General features: G+C 42.6%; 1 protein-coding gene across 27 annotated transcripts in view; it reads right to left on the bottom strand.

Annotated features, from left to right (window-relative positions):
- The window catches only part of ZMYND8 (zinc finger MYND-type containing 8), a 108,610-nt gene that overhangs the window by 39,749 nt on the left and 41,981 nt on the right, over positions 1-26,880 (bottom strand). For all 27 annotated transcript variants that reach the window (XM_074318070.2, XM_088789078.1, XM_074318071.2 and 24 more), the window contains 7 exons: positions 24,381-24,494; positions 22,748-22,840; positions 21,518-21,605; positions 19,869-19,924; positions 17,244-17,321; positions 16,077-16,192; positions 10,316-10,797 (listed from right to left, as the gene is read on the bottom strand). In XM_074318070.2, the coding sequence (XP_074174171.2) occupies positions 10,316-10,797; positions 16,077-16,192; positions 17,244-17,321; positions 19,869-19,924; positions 21,518-21,605; positions 22,748-22,840; positions 24,381-24,494 (1,027 nt within the window). The remainder of the gene's footprint in view (positions 1-10,315; positions 10,798-16,076; positions 16,193-17,243; positions 17,322-19,868; positions 19,925-21,517; positions 21,606-22,747; positions 22,841-24,380; positions 24,495-26,880) is intronic.

Genomic DNA, 26,880 nt, shown 5'->3' with positions numbered 1-26,880 from the left:
CTCATCACGCTATGGAAAGCACTGTTTGGGACTGCAGGGAACCTTGACTAGGAAGCCTGACCCAAACAAACAAAAAGACATGCAATGGTGCCATCCCACACAGAACTCAACCCAGTGAGTCCACATTTCTCTGCTTAACAGGTCAAGTCAAAAAAAAAGTAAAAAGGAGAGGCCGGAAGGTGGTCCCCAACAGAGCCCAGCCCCCCTTGGGAGGCTGCAGGGGCTTTTAGCAAGAACACAGGTAAAGTTGTTGCCTCTACAATTCCGGGTATGTATCTACTGATGTGTCATAAAAATAAATGACTGGAACAAGAAGCCTTTCATTTCACAAGCATGTCAAGTTTCCTTTGTTAATAGAACTTAAGTATGGAGGTTTAAGAAACACGTTCTACAAACTGATGGTTGGTAGAATAGATGGGGAGGAGGGTTTGGGGGGGATGGGTGAGAAAGGTGAAGGGATTCGGAAGTACAATTTGGGAGTCACAAAACAGTCACGGGGATGTGAACTACAGTATGGGGAATACAGTCAATAATGCTGTGAAACTGTGTATGGTGCTGGATGGGAGCTGGACTTGACGAGGGGATCACTTTCTAAGTTGTATGGATGCTTGGACACTGCACTGTACACCAGAGACTAATAAAAAATAGTACTGTCGACTATAATTTAAAAAATATATATATATAGTCACGGGATGTAAAGTACAGCATTGGGAATACAGTCAACGATATTGTAATAGCTCTGTACGGTGTCAGATGGAAGTAGACTTGGTGGGGTGATCATTTTGTGTGGGGTGTCAATGTCTAATCGTGATGTTGTTTCGTACACCTGTAATAATAATTTTTTAAAAACAGAAACACGTCCTAAGTTTTTAAAGTTGTTTATTGTTTTTTTTTTTAACATAGCACTTGGATATAAGACCTAACCGGAAAATAAGCCTCAGCCTGATTTTTCAAGATGACACCCCCCCTGAACATAAGTCCTAATGCATCTTTTGGAACAAAATTTAATATAAGACCCGGTCTTATTTTTGGGGAAACATGGTAGTAGAGCATCACTTTCCCATGGAGATGGGCCTGGTTCACTCTCTCTCTCTACCCGGCCCGTAAAGGGCAGGGCCACCCTCACTGGCATCTGAACTGCAATGCTTCACATAATCAGGAGACAGACAGCATCTCACCGTCACCTAGCAACCTACAGGTCCCACACTGAAAAACTCTAAGAAAGCGATGCCCCATGCCCATGCCCCACCCCCCAGTCGGCAGAAGACTTTGTACCTGCCTCGACTTTCCCATACCAGTTAATACTACAACCACTCACCAGGTTGTTCAGAGCCAAATGTGTCTACACCACTTCAATCCCTCCTTTGCTCTCGTGCCTCAAACTCCCCAACTCTTCAGCAAGGCCTCTGTACACCACTTCCAAAATATACCCCAAATCTCTCCACTGGTCACCGTCTCCACTGCTACCGCCCTAGTCCATGCATTCTCAACGGAAGCAATGTGGCCCTCAAGAGGCAACAAGTGGTTTTTAGGGGGCAAAAAAAAACCCCTTACTCTTTAAGCAGAAAGCACAGAAGTGCATGCAGTGCATTAACAGATATACAATACTTTCAAACGTCATGAAGGGCCATTCCCAGGTATATACCCAAACTAATTGAAAACAGGCAATCAAACAAGTCCTTGTACACGAATGTTCCAGCAACACCATTCATAGTAGCCCCATCAACAGACAAACTGCGGTATATCCATAAAGAAATGTTACCGAGCCTTAAAAAGGAACGACGTTCTAACGGACCCTGCAATGTGGATGACCTTGAAAACATCACACTAAGTGAAAGGAGCCAGACACAAAAGGTCACACTTTGTCTGATTTTGCTTAAAAGAAACATCCAGAATAGGTAACTCCATACAAATAGAATGCAAATTGATGGGGCAGCAGTGAAGCAAAAGGGGGGGAAGGCCCGCTTCATGGGCTTGGGTTTTATTTCGGGGTGATGGGAGCATTTTGGAACTAGATAGAGGTGGTGGTCGCACAACACTGTGAATGTACTAAATTAATCACTGAATTGTCTATTTTTAAGTGGTTAATTTTATGTTATGTGAAGTTTACCTCCATTAAAAAAAAAATGCACAGAACGATCAGGAAGAAAATGTCTAAAATGGCCCCTTAGGGGGTGATAATGAAAAACAGGGTGGGAAACATTGCTCCTGCCCAGTATTTCCTGCTGAGACCCTGTAAGAGCATCACAGCACCCCTACCTCCCGCCAAGCGTCCCTCCTCCTGGGGACCCTCCACACAGCAGTCAGGGCTGTGCCTTCAACATGGAAATGAGAGCACATCATTCCTTCAGCTAAAACCATCCAAAGGTGTCCTGTTCCCCCAGATAAATCCAACCATACATCTGACCTTTCCCGGCCTCATTCTAGAAACCCCAGCCACGCTGACCTCCACGCTATTCCTCCAAGATCAAGCCCGCTCCCACCTCAGGCCTTTATAGTTGGGGTTCTAGAGGAAAGGCCCCACCCTCACCCAGATCACTGTGGCTGGAATTTTTCCGTGTTCGGGTCCATCTCAGTCACCACCTCCTGGAAGCCCTCCTGTTGGCCCCATCTAAGGTGGCCATGGTGCCTCTTATTTACTGTCTCACTTTTGCCATGAGACTATCTGCCTCCAGGACAGCAGGGTCTTTATCAGTCTCAGACGCCCTCAGGCAGGCACTCGGACACTGCGGGTACCTAAGACATGTACAGAATGGGCAAATTCATGTGATAATTATTGAAGAATTAGGTCTCCATGTCTCTTCTCATTATTGTGATAATGATAAGCAATAAAAAAACAATAATGACAACCATACAAAGATACCAATTTCAAAAGTCTCCTCGATGTTATGAGGCTATTGATGTTATGAGGCTACTACAAAGAAGCTGTGCTGAGAGTGATTAGCAACCCAAAGAGACATGAATGAGCAGCTCACAGGAAAACACAAATGGTCAATAAACAAGGGAAGAGAAAATAATGAGCTCAACAGAAATAAATGCAAACTCAGGTAAACAATATGGACATAGATCTATCTCGAACATACATCCTTTTCATGGTAAACGTGTTTCAAAAAAATAACACCAAGTGTTGAGGGTCGGTGAAGAAAGAGGAACACTCACAGGAATTACAAAATCTTTTAGAAGAACACTTAGGTGATACTGATGTTATCCAAAACTAAAGAATAGGGGCGGCTGGTTAGCTCAGTTGGTTAGAGCGCGGTGCTCTTAATAACAGGTTGCGGGTTCAATCCCCACCTGGGCCACTGTGAGCTTTGCCCTCCACAACTAGATTGAAGTAACTACTTGACTTGGAGCTGATGGGTCCTGGAAAAACACCCTTAAAATAAATAAAAGTTTTAAAAACAACAAAAAAAACACTAAAGTATATAAATCACATAGACCCAAAATTTCCACTACTAGGAATTCACCTTAGAGATGTACGTGTCAAGCGCCCCACAATATATTAGGTTGGTGCCAAAGTAATTGCGGTTTAAAAGGTTGAAAATAACTGCAAAAACCGCAATTACTTTTGTCCAACCTAATCGTATATGCACAAGAAGGTGCAATGCAACAGTATTTCTAAGGGCCAAGGAACAGGAGATGGCTTCTAAATGGCGATTAATTAGAGGTTGGTTAAATAAATAATCATACAAACCTTAAAAACAGTGACACAGATCTGTATGATCTGGCAAGGAACGGTCCGCACAAAAGTTTGTAGGAAAAAAGAGAAGGGTAAAAATCAAGTGCATATAAAAATGCCCCCATATGTATAATGTTTTTTAAAAGTATATGCACAGTTTTAAATGAATGTATACATTTTTTTCTAGAAGCGCATTCCATAAACTGTTAATAGCGGGAAACTTGACAGAAAAACTGCAGGTCAAAATGTGGGAGTTAAAAAAAAACCTTACCTTTTATTTTCTACCTTTGTATATACTGCTGTAATATTGCTGGTGTTTTGTTTTGTTTTGCTTTAATTTTAACCATACGCATGTAGTACTTCCATCATTTTTCTTTTTAAGTCAACTACAAGCATTTAAAAATTATGGGCCGTTTTGCCCTTTTAAAAATAGTTGTACTGGGGGTGGCTGGTTAGCTCAGTTGGTTAGAGCGTAGTGCCAAGGTTGCCGGTTCGACCCCCACATGGGCCACTGTGAGCTGTGCCCTCCTTAAAAAAATAACAAAATTTAAAAAAATGTTTTACTGTGGTTTTGTTGGGGGGAATCTTTAAAGCAGGTGCAAAAATGAATTTGTTAACTAGAAAAATGTAAATCAAGGGAGAATTCTGTAATTGTATGATTCCAGAGAGGTTCAATAGATACGTACTTGAAAATTTTTATTCTGGCTTTGTAAGTGGCCATCTAGAGAAACATGTAAAAGACTAGGGTGGCCAAAATGCCTACAGTACTGGAGGTTAGAAAATTAGCATGGAAATAGTGTGTGTGTGTGTGTGTGTGTGTGTACACGTACACACTCACATTTTATATATATATACATTTACATAATATATAGACATCGTTTACGTGAAGAAAACAAACCAGTGTATCTGTTTAAAACACTTCCATTCATATTATATATCATAAAACCAGATTTCTTCCCTGAGAAATACTTCCCAAAATTCAGTCATGCCCCCATCATTTTGGTCATATTCCTGTACGATCTATATGCTACTGACAGTTAGAACTGTATGCACTAACATAGAAAGATACCAAAGACACATCGCTAAGTTGAAAGAAGCAAAAAGCTTAGTATGATCCCACTCCACAAAAAAATGTATTGTTATCAATGTGATTATATATATTAAAAAATGTAAAGTGAAGGAACCGCCAATTCTTAACAGTTGTCACTTCTTAGAGTAGAATTATACGCTATTTATTCTCTAATATTGATAACTATGTACAGTACCAAGGAGGTACTAGACTAACCCAGGGAATCACTGCATAAATTACATAAATGTCTCACCACTATGCTGTGCACCTGAAACTAATATAAAATAATACTGAAAATCAACTATAACTGAACAAAAATTAACAACTTTTAAAAATTGAAAAGTATTTTATGTTCAAGAAAAAAAGATACAACTCAAATGTAAATATTGAGGCGCTTCAAAGATCAGTGGTAAGCAATCAGAATTTTGTCAGAACTAAAATTCAAAAGCAAGGTACATTCAATTAGGGGTTCTCAGTGGCTACTGGAGGGGTGACTATGCCCCCCGGGACCACATGGCAATGTCTGGAGACACTTTGGGCTGTCATAATTGTGGGCAGGATGTACTATTAGCATTTAGTGGGATGAGGTCACGGGTGCTGTTAAACGTCCTACAATACATAGGACGGCCCCCAGGAAAGAGAGTCACCCAGCCCAAAATGTCAATAGTGCTGAGATTGAGTAGCCCTGTTTTAAATCACTCTAAACATTTTCAAAAGCAAAAAGACATTGGGAAATGCTCGTTTCAATTAAGCTTTGAAATGGATGCCAATCCTTTTATTAAGCCATAAATCTTGCCCAAAGGAAGAATGACTGCCTTTGAAGTCACCAAGAATTTAATCAGATTTTATACTTTGATGTGCCAGTCACGAGTGGGGGCTAAAAACACATCATTTGTTATCCACATTTACAAAATCCTATGCTGTGCTAAGTGTCGTTCGAACTACATGAAACAGGAGTCTTAGAATTAAATTAGAAAAAAATGTCCCTTCCCACCCTCGTGCCCCAGCCCTCTCCGTGGGGTGGGGGTGGAGGAGATACTGATGCATGCTCTATTTCCTCTACTTAGAAAAACCTTGGAAACAACCTAAATGTCCAAAGGGCTGTGTCTTGCACAAGTCTTGGTGGCATGCACAGGTGAGCTCCCCAGCAGAGCGTCACTGGACGGTCTATGACGGGACAGAAATGTTGTGTAGAAAGGTTATTGACTAACATGCAAAGGTATTCAGAACACAAGGTCAAGTTCAAAACAAAAAAATTCTAAACACTCTATACAAGACATTACAGACAGGTGACCCCTAAACCCAGGAGTTCACAGATCCATTTGATCTGGCATATAGTTTTGGTTTTTTTGTTTTGTTTTGTTTTTTAAGCCAATATGTACAAGTTGTGGTAGTTTGCATTTAAAAAAAATATTTGAGACTTCTCTGAAACAACCAGAAGTCGGGCAACACTGAGCCCACACTCCCATTTGGCTACAACCAGGAGGAAGAAAGGCCCCTAGTACCCTTCAGGACAGGCACACTTCTCTAGCTCAGAACGCCACATATCAGAAGAGTAAGTACTGCTTCGGAAAGTGTTACACACACACACACACACACACACACACACACACACACACTCATGTATGTTGTCGGTCATGATAAGGACCGTATTTCTGCTTTAGTTCAACCCCAGTCCCTTACCACTTCCCAGCCTCGTTCATTTCCATGCAGGCCTGATCCCTGTAATATCTGAGTTTTCAAACTAATAATGCTGGTATGACCATGGAACAAGCCCTGGAAACAGTATCTAAGGGCTGGCTGTTGGCGGTGGGAATGTCTGTGACTTTAGTCTTTGTACATAACCATTATGACAAACACGTATCGATTTCACAATAAAAAAGGAGTACATATATGAAAATATTTTCCCTTCTCCCTAAGCAGTAAGCCATATGGAGCTATAAGGCCGAAGGACCATTAGCTCAGAGGGTGGTGAGAGCCAGGCTCCAGGACTCTTACCCTAATATGTAGTAATGACTTAAATTGGGATCCCACAGGCAAATATTAGCAAAGGCATCAATTGTGGCCAGGAGGTCTAGATAAAGGGGAAAGCAGAACAGTCACTGAGAATATAAACCACTCTGACCATTAAGACTACAAGATTCCAGAACACCATGAGTGAAAGGCTCTGGCTGAGCACAGTGCTTCTTTGAAAGCTAAATCCAGTTCTAAGGATTACAGACACATGATTCTAAGCTCCTCAACCTCCCTCAGCCCACCCCAAACAAAAGAAGGCTTTCTAAACTCCCAGGAAAGTTTTATTTAATAATATACTTATTTCAATTTGTAGTTTTATGTTGCTGGCTACAGATTTTTTATTGCTATAACTAATATGGTTTTTCTATTGTATGACAGACAATCTTTTTTTACACAATTCTGGATAAATCATCATCTTGTCTCAATTATAATCTCCTTGATTCTGGAGACATTTCAATGGATATTCCACTTCCCTTTCCACTAAATGCTATTATCGCTGAAAACAGCAGAGGGCAGTAGGGTGCAGTGAAAAGAAAGGTCTAGATTCAGGCTCTCAGAACTAGCAGTGGGAACTTAAGCACTTCCCTACACGCTCCACAGGGACCTCAAATTGCCCTCAGAAAAATTTCTCCTCAGTCTGTAAGAGGCTGGCAAACCCACCCATGGGCCAAATCTAGCATACCACCTGTTCTTGTATGAACTGCAAGCTAAAAAGGGTATTTTACCATTTTTTTAATGGTTGAAAAAAAATTAAGAATTAACAGTTTGTGAAACATACAAATTACATGAAATTCAATTTTCAGTGTCATAGCCACAAACTGCCTAGGGCTATTTTGGTAACACAATGACAATGTCGAAAAGTTCCACAGTTGTGACAGAGACCCACAAAGCCTAGAATATTTACTATCTGGCACCTTACAGAAAAAAAGACAATTTGTAAGATTAAGACAATTTTGAATTATCACTTTGTCGTCCTGTCCTTGGCTGTCTAATTCATGTTTAGCAAAATGGCCCAAGCACATATTAGCAAGAGGATTATATTTTGGGAAAGAGACTTAAAAGTCTACTGAAGTGGGATATCTACTAAACTCACCACTTTGTCAGAACTTCTGATGTCATTTCAACCTCTGTACCTCCCGAGGGAAGAGAAAAGCTAAATGCAATCCTATAAAACTGTGTTTTCTGAAATATGGTACCGGGGAACCATTTTGGTTTGCAGATCAAAATGTTTTATTTTACGTTACATATTAATTTCATGTACTTTAGGAAAACATACAACAAGCAATTTAAACACATGAGTTTATACATTTTGTTTAGCTTTAGGATGAAGCCAAATGGCAGATTCAAAATTAAGAATGTAATAAAATAAGTGGTACCAGATTATGGCAAAAGTCACGGCAATGAAAGTTCAGGCAACAGACTTCACAGGATTGCTGCCAAGGTTAAAACACTTTCTCAAAAGCATGCTCTCTATGGGGTAACTAACAGGCTGAGGAGTCTGTGATTATGTACGACGTTGAGTTAACTTGGCTTAGATGGAATCATGGTCGAAAGGACTCTGGTCAACATCTAGAGAGCAAAAGGGAAGTTTTTTCTGAAACTATGTCAACACAAATTACATCATAGAACAAAGCTCTCAAACTCAACTCTGAATTCCTAGGACCACATGGCTGTGATCACAACTGGAGAAAGAGATAGCAGTCTTTATTTTGAATGAAGAAAAGCTATTGGTACTTAACTCTATCCATCGCTATTTTGGACACAGCTACAAGCAATACTTGAACATAACCAACCGACCAGAAACAAGAAACAACACAACCAAAATGGGGGGAATCGAGTTCACAACTGACTCAGACCTTATGATTTTATCTTCTGGGGACTTCTGTGGTCTCTTGAAGAACAGATGCCTGCTCCTTCACGAGCTCTTATGTAAAAGGAAGGAGAGTGGGGGAGAGAGGGAGTCTGAAAAGCTATCTGAGGTTAATGCTTTTGGCCAGAAGTCAAACACTGGTGGTCCAACCTGTAGATGTGTTTTATTCCTTCTGGAAAATATTAAGACATTTCTTTTTTCCAACATTCTACTCCACCATCTTGGCCGGACTCTTTTAAGACATTTTGAGTTGACCTTAATAATTAGAGACTTTACATTAAAAACTTTTATGTAATAAATGCCAATTTCCCAGGTCTCTGGAAGAATGTTAAGATCTGAAAACTATGAGTTTTCCTGCATGGCAACCATGGGCTGAAACCCTTGAGATGGGGCGTGGGCCTCGGGGTGCCCATATCCCCGCCCCCTCAACTGTCTCCCCAGCCCAGAGCCTGAGGGTTGGCTGCCTTTACTATCATGCTTAGTGTGGAAGCTTCTCTGTGCCCACGTCTCTCAAAGATAGAAAAACAAAGAACAGAGAAGGCCATGTTTCAAGAAAAATGAAACTAAATCCATTTCCTTGTGGAAGTATTAATAAAGTTCTAAGTATTTAACGTGCAACCAAATTATGTCTGGGTAGAAAGAATTTAAGTCCTCGTGACTTTTTGTACATTCGGCCAGCATCCCTCATTTGCATCACCTCTCTGAACGCATACAGGCATCTGATGGCAACAACCATATGAAATAATATAGTTGCCGACATTTTTGTAGCCCTTACCTTTCCAGGCACTGTTCTAAGCCCTTTGTGTATATTCATTCATTTAATCCTTACAAGAACCTATGAGGCAGGTCCTATTACTACTGTCAAGTTACATATGAGGACATTAAGCCATAAGAAGTTAGGTGCTTTGATCAAATATATGGTGATGGAAGGAGAACTGAGTCTGGGTGGTGAACACACAATGGGATTTATAGATGATGTAATACAGAATTGTACACCTGAAATCTATGTAATTTTACTAACAATTGTCACCCACCCCAATAAATTTAAAAAATAAATTAAAAAAGAAAAAAGAAGTTAGGTACTTTGCCTAAAGCCACATAGTTAGGAGCGGCAGGGCTGGAATTTGAGACCAGCACCCTATTCTTAACCATTCTACAGCAAGTCTCTAAAATGCAACACAACTATTAAGCAGGGTGACTTTTAAGGACTGGAGTGGGACAGCTCAGGGGACAGAGTATTATTTATTTGCATGTTTCTCTGATATTTGAGTGTTAAATGACGTGAATGCATGGTTTGGATAGAAAAAGAATGTTTCAATTAAAATGCTTAAGAAAGAATTTGTTAAGAAGTTGTTGTGATCAATCTAAGAGGCATTTGAACTGAACTCTGAAGGATTTCTAGCCATCTCTGCCCACTTCTAAGAAGGACCTCCAAGATGACCTGATGGGAACACTTTTGTCTTTTTTTTTTTTTTTTTTTGGTCCCTAATAGCAAGAATTCCATTGGGTTACTCATTTAAAATTTAAAATTTGCTCCCCTGGAGAGAAACCCCATGCAGCTCCCTTTGAGTCTGTGACACTCGCCAGCTTGGGCCTGCCAGGTGTGGCACCGAGGGACACTCCACCCCATCCCACCCCGTGTCCCTGGGGCCTCCCCCACCCTCTCGGGCCAGGGGCTGACCTGTGCTCTTGTCCAGAAAGTCCATGGACTCCTCGCTGGCGCTGAGGTGGCTCGACATGGCTTTCTTCTCTGGGTCCTGCTCCACGTCGGAGCCCGTGTGCACAGAAGAGTTTGTACTCATGGGGGAGCGCGGCATATCCGACAAGGAGATCCTGCGGCCTGTGCCCCCACTCAGCATGGGCTTGCTCATCAGGATCTTGGGAGATGCTGTCATGTCAAAGTTGAGCTTGACCTTCTCCTGCTTGTCTATCTTGGCGGCGCCAGCACTGGGGTTGGTGGGGTCGAGCAGCATTTGGTACTGGCTGTTGGGCGTGTAGGGTGTCCTGAAGGGAGAGTAATTAAAAACCCCAAACTTCCTGCGGATGTTCTCCACGTAAACCTCCATCTCCTGCATTGCACTGTTGAAGATGCTTTTAGTCTTTTTCACAGAAAAAGGAATTTCTTTAGACATGAGGTAGCAATTATTTATTGGAACCCAGGCCCTAGGAGTGCCAAAGAGAAAGAAGAGTTTCAGTCGACGTCGGTCATTTCTAAGATTTTTTTTTTTTTTTTAAGTTCTCTTTTTAATTTACTTTATTGTGGTAAGGGCACTTCACATGAGTTCTACCCTCTCAACAAATGGCTAAATGTACAATACATTATCGGGGAAGGAAGGTACAAGCAGATCTCTAGAGCGTATTCACCCTGTTCAACTGAAACTTTCTGCCCGTCGATTACCAATTCCCCATTTACCCTCCTGAGCCCCTGACAACCACCATTCCACCGTTTCCATGCATTTGACTATTTTTAGATGCCTCATGTAAATGGAATCATGCAGTATTGGTCCATGACTGGCTTATCTCACTTCGCATAATATCCTCAAGCTTCATCCACAGACTTTTTAAGGCGGAATACTATGCCACTGTGTATACATACATATTCCTCGTCCCTTCATCCGTCGATGGATATTTGTTTCCATAATTGTTTTTTTCTTAATGCAAACCAAATTAGCCAAGTATGCCTGACAAGATGCTTACATACATATTCCAATTTTTAAAAAATGACTTGGCTGGAACAGTTCAGAAATGATCCACTTAACAACCATGGTCTGTCATCAGGACGGAACATGACAACAAACTTAGCTGAAACATTAAAAGGCTCAATAGACTTAATCATTTTAATCCATTAAAAAACAATAAATCCCCTTTGGCTTTGGTTTGGTAGAAAATAAGAAACGTCACTGCATCCTAGACTACACCTCCCAAGAGAAAATTATTTCCCAAATATCACTCTTCTGCCCTCAAACATAAAAACCTTTCTCTTTCAAAATTGGTGTTCTCCATGGGACTAGGAGGAAACGTTGGAAACCCATAACCCTAAAAGGAGGTGCATGGTTCTGAATATGAGAGAATTCATACAGAAAACAACGAAACACAGTCCCTTGGCCTCCAGCTATGTGCCCTACCCCCGTCTCCCATTCCAGGCAGGTTCCCTACTTCTACCTTCAACACCCCACATCCCAGTGTGCTCTGCAGAGACTTCATGAGAACATGAGCTGCTTCTCTGGAATGAAGTGACCCAAGTGACAACGGACAGGAGATGGGAACACCACTCCCATGCTCTAGGGAAGGCACAGCTACTACAGAAACAGCCAACATGTCCCTTTGTCACATTTGATCCCCCAGCCTCAAACCAGTTTGCAGCTGGGAATCTGGTGGGAGTGAGCTTCTGCAAGGAGGCCTTTTGGACTTCACACACCATAAACTCAAGCCCGGTATCAAGTAACAGGGAGCGCAGTGGACTGTGGGGTGGAATTCAACTCGCGGCCAGCCTACCGCAAGCACCATATACTCAGGTGCTCCCAGAATGTCCACATAGGATTCTGGACCCAACACTGCCAAGTCTTCCAACGGTTTAAAGAACAATGATCCACTGCTCATATTTAACCCAAATTTTAATAGTTGGTATCCTGTTCCTATTTTTAAAAGAAAAAATGAGCCAGGAAGAATAAAGTACATGCATGGGGCTGAATTCAGGGCATAGGCTGGCTGCTTGCAACGCTCAGGTGTTACTAGATCATGACACAAACGAAAACTGAACAAATGAAAACCTCCCGTATATCTGCTCTCTCAGGTGCTGGAAATGACCAGCTTCTCAGCTCCATTCCAACTCACTGCTGTCATCCTGCGGAGACCTGAGGAACCACAGGGAACGAATGCCCTGTGGGTGAGAATGGATCGAGAGGCCCGCAGGTTACAACTGGGTGGGCAAGTCTGGACTGGACAGGAGAGATCTGAGGAGCAGGGAGGATCCCCAGGGCTGCCCACGGGCAAGTGATGCCCTTTTCCTGAGCCAGCCTCAGCTGTCTTCAACAAAATGGAGGATGAGGCCCAACCTGGAGGGGTGCCAAGGGGCGCAAAGAAAACGCACCTAGGCCGGTCCCAGAGCCACCAGGAGCTGACCAGTGACTAGGCTCCCCCCCCCACTTTTGCCTGGTATCCAGGCCTTATCTATTTCCTCCCAGGTTCTCAAGTGCCTTCAATGAAGGGATTTCAGGAAAGTGTTTCTTTTCCTTTAAACAGGCCCAGGGATACTTAAAGGGAAATTAGATCTGCTTAACAATAAAGCCTGTTTTTGGGAGGGGGGGCGTGGCCAATGTCATGAGGCCAGTCACACAGCTGAGCTACTATACTTCCCAATGCTGGGCCTCAGTTTTCTCATCAGTAAAATGGGGATAAAAGCAGCTTCTACAAAAAAAGCGCTTAGTGGCACAGTGCTATGCCACATGCATAGTCGGCTCTCAGGTAATGCCAGCTATTGCTTTTATAGTTTTACAGCCATTTAATAAAATAGTTTCTATATATTATATAACTGTGTGTGTGTGTGTGTGTGTGTGTGTGTGTGTGAAGACCAAAAATAAAATAAAATTTTTTAAAGGACAAAAGGCATGTGATGAGACTTCAGAAGAGGCCTTGATTTGCGCAAAAGCCTCCCCAGTTCCTCTCTAGTATTTAACTTGACCATGAACACGTAATGGCCTGTGGTATTTCTTATTCTGATGTTTTGACCTATTGCACTTACACCTGTCCAGGCTCACATTTTGGCTGTACAACCCCAAGGCAAGTTCCATGCAAAAGGGACAGCATGTTACACCTCTTACAGCCTCCCTTTCATCTCAATGGCATGTTCCTGGGTCTGACCCAGAGCAGGCCGTCAACAAACCGGCCCCATTTCCCCACCGCTGTCCGTGACTTGCAGCCTTGGCCAACTGAAACATTCCTACAATGCCCACATATTGTTATTCCAGCACGGTGAGGTGTCCGTGACAACTTGCCCAATGTACAGCCCTCACTTATGAGCCCAACAGCTCCACACAGTCCCTGCAAGGGGACAGAAGACATCAAAGGGGGGTAAGGGAAACCTCACAGGCATCAGACTTGTGCTGCTGTCTTTTTCACACAAGGGCCCAGCTTCCATTGATAGCTCCCACCCAGAACCGACCTACATCTGCAAGTCAGAGAAAATAACCTCTGGAAACAAAGCCAGCAAAGCCCACGCCCCCTAAGCCATCTTCAATGGCTGTCAAGTAGGAGTAAAAGGTCCATGCAGAGTGGGCACAGCTGAGACAGCAGAATGAAAGACGCTAAGGGTCTGGGAACATTTGGTACCTAAGGGCAAGCACTGCCTTCCCCCCACACCTATATCCTAAGTCTCGCTACACTGTTATTTGGTAAAATACCAAGAACCCCAAATCATCAAGATGGTTAACACTGGCCATGCTCTAATGAAGAGACAGGAAGATACACACCTGCCAACCAGTTCCTCATGCTCTGCAAATAAAAGCCAGACTCCTGATAATAGCTCGTGTGACCCGCGCCCTGCCCAACCCCCTCACCCCATCTCTTATCACCCTCTCCTCCCTCATCCTGTTCAAACCACACTGGACTCTGGCTTTTCCTGAGTACAAAGAGCCTTGGCCCTTCCGTGCCCGAGACCGTGCTCTCTGGCGCCTCTACCCAGGTCCTCACTCGCCTCCCCACCCCAACCTCCTGACCTAAGATCGTCGTCCCCGCCTATTTACTTGTGTATTATCTGTCTTCCCCACCAGGACATCAGCCTTCCAGGCAGAGACAGTGTCGGCCTGCCCGCTCCTGTAACCCCAGCATCAAGCACACAGCCTATAGCAGGCACCAAATACAGTATTTCTTTGAATGAACAAACAAATGAATTTTTAAAAGAGTTTCAACAAAAACGGTCAAAATCACATCAGGGGTAATACTTCGGTCAAACCCATGACCATCTCAGCTAATTTCCATTTTGCCTCCTGACACCAGAGGCAGCCTGGATTCCTTTGATTTGCAAGAACACAAGCAACATGTAACCAAGGGAGCTATAGTTCAGATTCCGGTGGTGTGTAAAATTATAAACGTGTGTTCTGTATCTTCTGTGGTTGTGTCCAGTATCTAGAGCATGTCTTTTAAATATTCTCCCCTACACACTCACACACGTTTCCAAACTGCTTGCAAGGGCTTCAAAAGGGCCTTAGCCTCACTGAATCATAAATTAAATTGCTAAAAGAGAACTAAGATATTAACTGCTGCTCATTTCGGTCTACCTGTTGTTCTCAAACTCACACAGGGCTTCACTCAGAAGGGAACTGCTAACCAATGGAACGATTCACGAAGGAATCATTCACTGCGCTGTGATAGAAGGAACGGGGAGGGGGAGACAGGCTGGGAGGGAGGAGGGCCCACACCTGTCAAAACAGCAACCCCTTAAAATTTCCCATTTTAGCTTCAGAGAGAGAGAACAGGAGGGACCTACCCAGCACATTGAGAGGGGAGATTTATTTACTGGCAATCTGAGATAATACTTTTGATCCCTGAGAGCATTATTTGGAAAAGCAATTTGCATGGCAGTTTAATTTACTCCAGAAAAATGAAAAAAAGAACAGCAGCACTTTTAAAATGGCATGGAATCTATTCCGAGGCTGGTTTCTTTTTTTTAAAACTGAAAAAAGTGAACAGTTTATTATAATTTACTTTATTTAACTATCTATGAAGTTCACAGCCATCAGCAGTTCCAGGGCAATTTCCGATGCAACTGGGAATTCAGGAATCTCCGTGGAGTTGTTTAAGGAGGAACGTTGTCAATAAAACACATGCATACTTTTGATGGCACATGGGAAGGGCCCTTTCTAAAATGCACTTCATTCTTTTTGTTCTCTGTAAACTGACCTGGGCCACTCCACATGGCTTTTCTCATTCCTGATGTTAATGCACAATTTCTTTTTACAATAAATTCATGACCATCCCACAGGTTTTCTCTTCTCCATCCATTATGTTCTTATGACATTCTACTTTGCTTCCACAGCAAGTTGCACGGTAGTTTCTCGGCCTCCCGGCAGCCACCACACAGCGTCCCCGCGTACGGCCAGCACCCCCACTCCAGGACTGCCCCACCCTCATACCCCCAGATGCCCGCCATGGGTTCCGGGGCAGTTGAAGGAATCACTGTCATCGGGTCTGGACGCTTTCTACCGGCTGCTGATTTCATCAACAAAACCAGGAAAGCAAGATTCTTTCCTAACATACCTGAAAAAACTGAAGCCCACGCATTATCAAGCTTAACATAGCACAAGAACGTATTTTTAAAGTACCGGAGCACTGGTTGGTAATATGACAATAAACAAAATAGTGGTCACCCTCCGCTGGTGGGACGCACTGACAGTATCAAAGATTCAGTGAAAGCTACACATTTGCATCCTGTTTTTAACTCCCACCTGTCGTGTTGTCCAAAGAAACGGGCATCAACCTGCCCGTCTTTATCCCTCAGAGCTTTTGCAGGCCAGAATGGAAACCCCTTCAATTTTGCCCAGACCAAAGGATGTGGATTGCTCTAGGAAAAGAAAAACAAAATCCAGAGTTGATACGGATTTAACAGCAAGGTACACACATAAAGCTTGGTGTGTGAGGATAAAGCAAGGTAGAGGTAATGCAGGCAACAAACCTTTTGAAAGAGAACAGTTTCAAGTAGGGTCTTCCTGAGTGGTGTTCCCTAGAAGGTATGTAGCCAGGAAGCCTGGGCAAAGGTGGGAATGGGGCCAAATGGTGACACCAAGAACTGGACACTGACAAAACTGGGCCTGAATCCTGGTCGTGCTGCTATTACCTGGGTGGCCATGAGCAAGAGATTCTACCTTTCTATGCAACACAGAGACAGTAATAGCTACTACACCCTCTGTTAAGTTGGAGGATTAAATGCACATTGTATCTAGCATACTGGACAGTAATAGCCAACTTTATTCTCTATCGAGGGCTAGTCAAAGCCTTAACTATTCCAGTGTTAACCTCCAAAGGCAGGAAGAGGCATAAACCATGCTTTCCTTCTCAACTTTACTTGCCCGGTCTTGCCCCCCAGTAAACACCACCACCACCAGCCCACCCCAAAATTGTATTTCTCTCCATAGAACACCAGTTTGGAAAATACATATCCATGGGGAAAACCAGGGTGATTTTTCTCCCCTGACCTCCCACCCCAACCGTGTTTGGAGAGACCATGGAGTTAATCCAAGGAGGTATTTCCAAACCTCTTAAAATAGACTTGTTAATGACACACAATCATTTAACACCCATGTTCTTAACTGCATTACTTTGGGACCTCGCCCCTCCCTCTGATGAACTCCCGTTTATGCTGAATTCTGTGGGCGGCCCAGGCTAAGAAACCCAGCTATCACGATGCTACCTCTGTCTGACATGTGAACTTACAGCCGAAGAGGTTTATCCTACCTACGTTACTTTCACTCTGCCGTAACTTTATCAGTAAAAACAATTATTTAAAAAACTTCCTCTGAAGTGTCGTCAAATGAGCCACCTGGAGAAAGCTGTCTTGGGTGGTCATCCCAGCATGCAGTTCAGAAAACGAAGTAAGGAAAGGAAATCCAACTTACACAAGGCTCACAAAACCAGTTATCTCGTTTTTGGCAAGCAGCTAAGTAACACTCTGGACAAACTTCGATTTCATTCATCTGTAAAGCAAAAATATGTTACAATGTGTCCTCCCAGGGGCCTTACATTTCTAGGCCTTCAAGAAATGCATAATGACCGTGGCAGGGGAGATTAGCTAAACCAAGTCGCACAGTGGGGAACTACCTCCCCCCAACCCCAACATTTCCACGGAGCTGAAGCTGCCATTATCCCTCTCTGGACCACGTCTCCCAGCTTCCACCAGGGTTCACTTCCACACAGACACAGCAGCCAGAGCCAACTTCAACAAACAGAAATCTGCTCCTGCCCCTCCCCTTATACCTGTGGGTTAACCCCTCCAGGGACATCTGGTAATGTCTGGAGCTATTTTTGGTTTATCACAACTCGGGATGAGGGGATAGTAGTGACAGGAATCGATGACGTACAGGACAGACCCCACACCAAAGAATTCTTTAGCCTCAAACGTCAGTAGTGCCAAGGTTGAGAAACGAACAACGAAATCTAAAAACCTGATCAGTTCCTTCAAGGTCATGTGTGATCGGGCCGCACCAGCCCACCTGTCTGAGCTCCCCAATGCCTTCCAGCCACTCGGGCCTCCACAGTGCTGCGCTCACTTTCTATGTATCTTTACTCATACCATCTAGAGCAGTTAATTAATACCATGTTGCCCTATTTTACGTCCACTGACAACAATCTGAAAATTCTATAACTGGCTGCCCTCCCTCCTGAGAAAGTACGTTCCCCTAGAGTATCATCCTGACTTAGAGCCAAGGGCCCCAGAAGCTCCCTTCTTGGAGCTGAATTCAGACTCAACTGTTTTACAGAGGAAGAAAATGAGAAGGACGTAAAGAAGAGGCCGCCTCAAGATTGAAAAAGTAAGAAGAAACGCTACCTATCACCTCCAAAGTTGTTTATTTTCCATGAATAAAAACAGGTATGTATCCCCCGCCCCCAAATAGAAGAAAGAAAATGAGGCCCCCAAGAAGTCAAGTAACCTGCCCAAGGTCTCTCTGCGATCAAGTGGCAGGGCCAGGATTTGAACCCAGGCATTCCGGCTCCAAGGCCGATGCACTCACTACACGATTTCCCTGTTAGTTGCCGTTATCTTCCCATCATCACCAGACTTAATTTTTATCTCCTGCATCTTGCAAGGGGCCAAATACATAGCAGAGGCTCAATGATTCATCCATAATTTTATAATTTCTAATTATAATTGAAGACTGAATGGTAGAATATATTACCTACTTCTATTCTAAGAGTACTGGGTAGTACAAAGTGGTAACGTGAGGACCAGGAGAGCCCTGGCCTGGAAGCCCACAAAACAGCAGGGTGGCCAAGAGGTAGATTTTAAAATGCCAGACAGAGTATCTGGGGTTCAATAAATTCCACCTCAGGGCACCCCACCAATTAAAAGCCTAGGCTTCTGCTCCCAAATCCAAGGAAACAAATGAATCCCCAAGGGGGAAACAACTGAACAACGCACCCACACAACACTCCAAATCGCCAATGAACATATCAAAAATAGTCCATGATAACTTGGCATGAAAGAAATGCAAACCAAAATCACAGTGAAATGCCACTGTTTTTACTGAACACATGGGGGGGGGGGGGGGGAGTAATATACATACATTTTTTTAAATTAGAACTTCCAGTATGAGAAAGGACACAGAAGAAACTCCTACACTCATCCATTATTCCAGGTTGTTGCATTAAGTTGCTACAGCTTTCCCAAAAAGACAATCAGGAAACATCTACCTCAAGCCATTGCCATTTTTACAGCCTTGGAGCTGATAGGTACATTTCTAACACTTATACTAAGGAAATCAGCAGAAGAGCCATGAAAAATTCTTTTCTTCCTATGTATTTAATTACCTAGAAAAACACTCAATCTAAATGAAAAATGTAGATTATAAAACTCTATGTAAATATGTAGACATGGACATATCCTACGATATCCAAATGTTTTCTTTACAAATGACCGAAAGCACACAGACAGGTTGAGGGCCAGTTTTTTTTTTGTTGTTTTTTTAACTCTTACAATGGGGATCTAACGAAGAAAGACTTCCTCACAACATTTCTGCCACCAGGCTCAGGGCACACAGCCCAGGAGGTTCATTTCATCCACACCATCAATCGTATGGGTATTTGTGAGATGAACAGATTCTCCAGGATACCTGGGCCACTTTCTGAGAGTCAGGACTTTTCCCAAATGTCAAAGCCCAAACAAACATCTACAAGAAGACTGAAAAGGACCTAACTCAATGCCACAGATTGTGGAGTGAAGAAACTATGAACTCTATGCAACCAAAGAAAACTCAGGGTGCCCAATGCTTGACCATAACTCAAAGCTAAAAATTAAACGGTCACTTCCATCTCCCTTAGATCATGGCTAAGGGAAGGGTGCTCTATAACATACTAGGGGTCCTCTACTGCTTTTACTTTTACTTTAAGAGAGGGGGCGCTGTCTGTGCCTCAACAAATTCCAAAACCACGCTAGCTACCCACTGGGAGATTCTGCAAATGGAAACTTCAGCCAAGCCAACCCTCACTCTGGGTGCATTTAAAACACAACAGTGGGAAACACATACCTCATGCTCACAGATTTTGATGACTACTTTTGCTATTTGCGTCAATTTGTGATTTCCTAAGGGAATAAGAAAATAGGATTAATTCAGATGGAAACACTGTAACACTCAGCCTTAGGATTATACTTCCACTAACAACCTTTTAACTTGCTTTCCCCTCACATTAAACTTTGAAAGGCTAAAAACCAGAAGATTCTGGCTTCTAATACCAGTTCAAATTATATGACTTCTCCCATGAATATCAACCAATCTTCGGTATCTTACTGTCATCTTTCCTGCAACTAAGCAGTTTGTGGGGTTTCCCTACAATTCATGGATTAATATTTGAAAGATGGTTTTACATTCTAAAGGCTCAAGTTAGTGGAAAGCAGCCCTACTCTACCAATTGTCCCCAGGCTCCAACCCACAAAGAACAAGGGGGAAAGAAGACATTTAATTGAGGAGCTCTGGTGTGCGTGGTGCTTCAAAATACACTTTCTTGTTAACTCCTCAGGAAGCCATATTAGGAAGCAGATATGAATGTTCCTGTTCCATTAATGAGTAAGCCAAGGCTTAGGGGTCATCATTTACATGAGACCACTTAGCTACCAAGTTGAAAATCTGACCCCAGACCTAACTCTAAATAAATCCCTTACCTTTGCACTCAACCAGAAAACAAGATGGTCAGAAAGCCATGTTTCCTTCGAAGATTACTGTTTTTTCAGGAATTGTACATTTGTTCACAAAAAATGTCATACACATAAATACCCAGATTTCTGGCTTGCCTTAAAAACTCAGAAGATCTGATACCCCTGTATCCAACAAACCATGGAGCATCCAGAGGTGACCCCTCCAGACCAGGTGGGAGTTCCCTGTTCTCCACAATTTCCAACTCTTCCCATAGCCAGTGGCTATCCTGGCTTCTGTGGATGTTTTTCTCCCACCAGACCTCATTCACTTGTTTATATGATCTCATGGGCCCTTCTATATGTTTGGGTTCAAAATATTGACACAAATTCTCAATGCCTAGGGACTCGCTCCCCTCTGCACCTCCAACCCTGCTTGCTATTGAGTTAATAATGCAAAACGTGTGCTTTAAGCAAACAACCATCCATTCGCACATCTTTCTTTAAACATTAGCCAAAAGTCTATGCTAGCTAGCCCCAGGGTACGCAGGGAACAAGACATGGTGTCTGCCCTTCAAGAGCTTACAACCTGGTCAGCAACTCAGAAACAGTACCATCCAGAAAGTGTGACAAGCACAGTCACAAATACATGACTTGTATTCATCTTTTATTATCGGTATATATTGATTATTACAATTTTAATACAGTTTTTTTCCTTTCTTAAAAATGAGTATATATTTTTTGGCACCCTCTCTACATGTAAAATCTATGAATTTTATGGTATATAATGGTTCCTCTATTAAAATCAAGTTTTTAAAAAGGACAGGTACCAGCATTATATAGCCATGAGCCAATCTGGATGTTAGCGCCTACCTTAAAATCTACATAGTCACCGCCCCCATTCACAAATATTAGCAACCTATACACAAATATTCTCAGCTATTGACCCTAATGCATGAAAAGAGACTCCGACTCTTCATGAGGGGTGGAAGAATGGACAACACACACAGCATACTCTCTCTTTTAGGAGTCACTTAAACCACTCACCCCCATTGTAAATGATGCAGTTGTGCAAAATCCACTTAGCATCAGCCAGGAAGGCTTCTGTGCAGCCGTACATTTTCTTTTTAGCGTTCTGGGGAGAGAAGCCAGAGCATAAACACCAGTGAGTCGATGCAAGCCAGAGCCAGCAACACCTGCATCCCCCACGTAATCTTCTTAGCTGTCATGTGCCAAATTAATGAATGCTTTTACTCATTTCCTGAGATGCTCTTATATTTGAGATCTACAACTCTATAAAAATGAATTTATCACACTAACTTGAATTTCCTCATTTTACAGCAGCTGTCATTTATCAAGCAGCTAATTCCAATGAACCCAGATATTATATATACATATATATATATATATGGTATTTATTATTACTTGTAATAGTCTCCCACGAGCCTCATGATTGAGAACTCAATGAAGCCGCTATCACCATCCCCATTTCACAGACAGGAAAAGTGAGATATGGGAATGTTAAGGAACTTACTCAGAGTTTCAAAGCTATTAATTTATGAAGCTAGGATTTCAACCCTGTCTTTTTTTAATACCATGAGGGTGTGCGCAAATGTTCCAAAGCAGGTTGGATTTATTGTTTGGGGGTGGGGGTCATCGGAATACACAATATGAAGTAATGTTTTCTCATCATACATGGTTTCTTTACCCATATTTTGGTGCCAACAATTTGAAAATCAGCACTAGGAGGTCGTGTACAATCTCAAATGTTACAAGTGTTAATTTTCAGCATGGAGTCTTGGCATGAACTTTTAAAACACCTTAGAAATATTCTGATGGGTGGAAAAAGTCAAATTCTACAAAGCCACATCTTTATTACTAATCTGAAGCTTTCCCAGACACTTAATTTTCTCTTTGTCCTTCCTACTGCTCCCATTACTCTATAGCACCTCCAAAAGAAAGAAGAGGAGGTAAGGCTCAAATCCATCAAATCGCTAATGGTGAGAAGCTATGATTTTTTCAGGTAAAAAAACTAGAAGCACTAGCTAAAGTAATATTTGGAGCTTATTGGTAGATTTCAACACTCCAGTGCAATCCTCAGGAGAAGGTCACAGGAGAAGTGAGGGGCCAAGACTTCTTCCATCCCAATTAAAAATGGCACAGAGGAAATGTAGAGAAGCCATCTAACTTGAGATGGGACACGAAAAATGAGGGAGGCTCCTTCGTCATCTCGACAACTGTGGGCTACAACGGTGAGGTTCTTTGATGGAGGCCAACCTTTTCCAATGTACAAAGGTCCATAGGATGGAAGATGTATTCCGCGTAGTCGGGATGCTGTTCCAACGGAACAGGCTTCTGGAATGCGTCTGTCTATAAGAGAAAAAATGCACACACACAAACACAAGCCCGTCACTGCTGGGGAAGATCAAGCATTAATGCCAACAAGGCACTTTAAAAATGGAGACAACGGGCCAGCTCGGAATGCTGTGCTCTTAATGCCGAGGTCGCCAGTTCGATTGGCGACCGACTGCCTCAGCTGGGGGAGCGCAAGGCTCATAATACCAGCATGGGCCAGGGAGCTGTGTCCTACACAACTAGACTGAGAAACAATGGCTTGAACTGGAGAGGGGATGGGGGAAGCGGAATAAGGGGAAAAATAAATAAATTTTAAAAAATAAAAATAAACAATAAAAAAACGGAGACTACTTTTTAGACACTAGGGTTCTATCATTTTCTACAAAGAATGACCGTGAGGAGCTCCAAATTGGTTCCCCTTCTAATTCTGCCTGATTATCAACAATCATGGGCCCAGTGTGTGCTCTGGTTTTATTTTGTTTTCAAGATATATGCAAAGAACAGGCCCTGTTCTCGTATATTAATATTGACAAGAACAATCCACCATCAGTTACTTTAGTCCCGAACTCTGAACTTGACTGAGGGTGAGGGTGAAATCTGGCTACACCTCAAGTTTCTATAGGAAAAATGCCATAGTATATTATTGTGTTTCCCTGAAAATAAGACCTAGCCGGACCATCAGCTCTAATGCATCTTTTCGAGCAAAAATTAATACAAGACCCCATCTTATTTTACTATAAGACCCAGTCTTTAATATAATATATAATATAATGCCAGGTCTTATATTAATTTTTGCTCTGAAAGACACATTAGAGCTGATGGTCCAGTTAGGTCTTATTTTCGGGGAAACATGGTATGTTGGCATTACCATACTAATTATTTTTAAAAGCAAGGTATTTTTATTGCTATCTTCCTGAAAATTAACACACAAAAAACTAAAAGCACCATGGCTATGATCTGACTTTGACTCAGGAGGGAACCAAGTGAGGTATACAATTCACCAGCCGAATGTGACAGCCTTGCTTTCACATACAGATTTTCCTTAAGGGGCAAAGGCTGTACTTCAAATCCCATTTCAAAACTGAAAGAATTAACCAAATTGTGACCCTTCGTGGGAAATCTCACTGGTTGAGTTTTACTTGAAGGCTCCATCATCAGACCTTGATTAAAATAAACTGGGTTATACTCAGCTCTCTCATTGCAATGGAATTTTTATTAACTCCCGCGAGAAGGAACACCAAACTGCTCCTTACCCGATGGGGTATTAGGTTTTACTCCATAACCAATCAGCATTTTAAATCCCACCAACTTTCTACTATATGTCATTTCCCAATTAAAGTCCTTGGGGACAGAGTGCTGCTCACTGCAGAGAATTAACTGAAAGCCATCGTACCTTGCTTTGCACAGATATTTGAATTCAGGCACATATGAAGGCCCAAAGAGTATGCACAGGTGTCTGAAAAGCTAAGGCTACACAGAATAAGATGTTAGCAGAACAAAAACCAAAGTCACCCGTTTCCATTCACACTTTTACCAAGAGGAACTTTCTTCTTACCCCTGGCTGTTTCATTTTCTGAATGGCAAACTTGAGCAGGTAGGATAACTGTTCGATGGTGAGCATCGTCATGGCTTTACTCTGGGTCTCGATGCATTCTGCTACTGTAATCTTCTAAAAGTCAAAATCACACAAATATCCAGTTAGAAAAGGAGTTACAATCTGTGTACTCAATTCCCTTTTCTCCTAAGGTTCCAGTAAAGCTCACACACACAAAAATAATTTTCATCCAAATGAGACGCGTTGTTTCGCTTGACAAGGACGCCAATCTACTTCACTAAACACTGGATGAGTAGATAGAAATTAAGAAGCGCACCAATCCACTAATTACCCTATTTGGAAGTGTTTTTCACTCATGAAGATGACAGAATCTGAGAAAGGTATCGGTAGGCAGAAACCTCTAAGTCATCAATATTACAGCCTTGGGTTTCAAGAATGGGATGAAAGGAAAGGCCACTGGTGGTTTCATGTGCTCTCGTCATATAATGAATAAGCCACTTATCTTGATCTTCTTAAAGGTTCTGGACTATTATCTTTCAGGAAAATGACAAAGCATTAACTCAATGACATCACTGATGGAAAGGGAAGAATCCAAGGGATGGCAGTGAACTAATAATAAATATGACTTGTCTTGTCAACACTGATGTGAACCCACTCAGGACATTCTGGCAAACTACACGAGAAGCACAACCTAGCTGTCTATCTCCACGGACAATAAATGTCATTTTGTAAGGGAAATTCCCATCAAAGGGGCTCAGAGAAATGTCTAAAACCGGATTCCGCTGTGTTAAGTCTGGTACTACATCTCAGAGCTTCAGAATCCCATATGTAGCGGCAATAACAAAAATAGCAAAGTCTGATGATGTCAGGAAACACTTTTGAACCATCTGTGTAGGGAGAGCTGAGAAAAGTTTATTTGGATTTCAATTCCCTTCTTCCTATCTCTGGATCCTCCAAAAGGAACTTTCCGATGTGTCTGGTTGGTTGTCGAGGAAAAGGGCAAGAGTCGTTCAGAAGCTGAAAACAGTACATGACGCAAGTGTCTCATTACCAGAGCCTGAAACCGCTCGTCTCCCCAGCTGACTGCCCTACCAATTCACCCCGGAAGAAAATCAGGGCTTGAAACCTTAGACATAGAACACCTGTTTGTTTGAATGCCTGTTCGTTTCCAGGTAACCAGCCATGGCGGAACACTTGGGTTGCCTGCTAAACTGTCATTCAGCTCCTCTCTCTCCTACACCTTTGACCACGTCCTCCTGGCTGGCAGTGCCTGGTTCCCACAATATAGACTAAAAATGCCAGACATGCATTTTTCAAGTCTTTTTTGCATGAGGACTGGGGATCCAATCCTGACCAATGAACCCAAGGGCAAGTCAGCAGGAGGCTGACGAGCAAAGTCCTTCTACTTGATAAAAAGAGAGGTGAGGGAGGTGGCCGGTTAGCTCAGTTGGTTGGAGCGTGGTGCTAGTTGCACTAGGGTTGACAGTTTGATCCCCGCGTAGGCCACTGTGAGCTGTGCCTTCCTTAAATAAACAAACAAACAAATAAGCAATGTAAGAAGCAACACTCCTCTTAGGGGGATTTTCGCCTAGCCACATGTAATAAAACCCCCAGCAGCCATCCTAGCACCATGGTGGACGACACATCACCTCTATGATGGAATGGAAAAAGTCTGGCTCGGAACAAACTCCGGCCTGGCCCTGGCTCTGGGTTCTTTGTACACATGGTAATAAAACCCTGTGGTTTCAGCTGACTTTCATCAAGATCTACCACTTGCAGCAAAAACATCTTCTCTGAGCCACCATCTTGTTTGCAAAATTACTAGACAATAATTTTAAAGAAGGGAAGGGTTGGTCAAGACAAAAGGAAATAGACGGAGGCTCTAATTCCCACATTAAATGTAGAAGAATGAGATCGGGTTCTGAACAAGAGGGCTTCGCTGAGCAAAGTGGGTCCTACACATCTCTCCATCAAGTGTACCCCACGGAGTCACGGATGGCCATCTTTTGCAATTTTAGGGGACAAACACCATGAAAATGTCATCATCCCAGACTGGTACCTAATTTCTTTTCACGTATTTCTTATGTTTCTCCTTTCCCTACACAAAAGCACTGCCACACGCTGTCCTATAGCTTGCCTTTTCCCCCCACTAAAGACATCTGGGAGGACTTCCCATTGCACACAGAGAAAGCTTCCCTCGTTTGAGATCTAACTGCAATATACCTTTGAAGGCAAGTGACATCCCAATATATTAAATGATTTTGTAGACGACATTCTTACTTTCAGCATTTTGAAAAAGCATCGTAGTTGGATGTTGTCAAGAAGAGAAGACACCTCAGAACAGTGGACATGGTAACCACTGCGCCAAGTCTTTCTCAAATCTCAGTAAGGCTTCCTGGACCTCTTTGTTCAAAATGGAAACCCTGCACCCTCCTCACGCCCATTCCTCATCTTCAATTCATTTTCTCCAGAATAGTCCACTTCTAACACGCTGTGCATA

The sequence above is a fragment of the Rhinolophus sinicus genome, chromosome 13 (assembly GCF_057876585.1).
Source record: "Rhinolophus sinicus isolate RSI-liver-muscle chromosome 13, RSI-T2T, whole genome shotgun sequence".
Lineage (NCBI taxonomy): Eukaryota > Metazoa > Chordata > Mammalia > Chiroptera > Rhinolophidae > Rhinolophus > Rhinolophus sinicus.
This window is presented reverse-complemented; position numbering and strand designations above follow the sequence as displayed.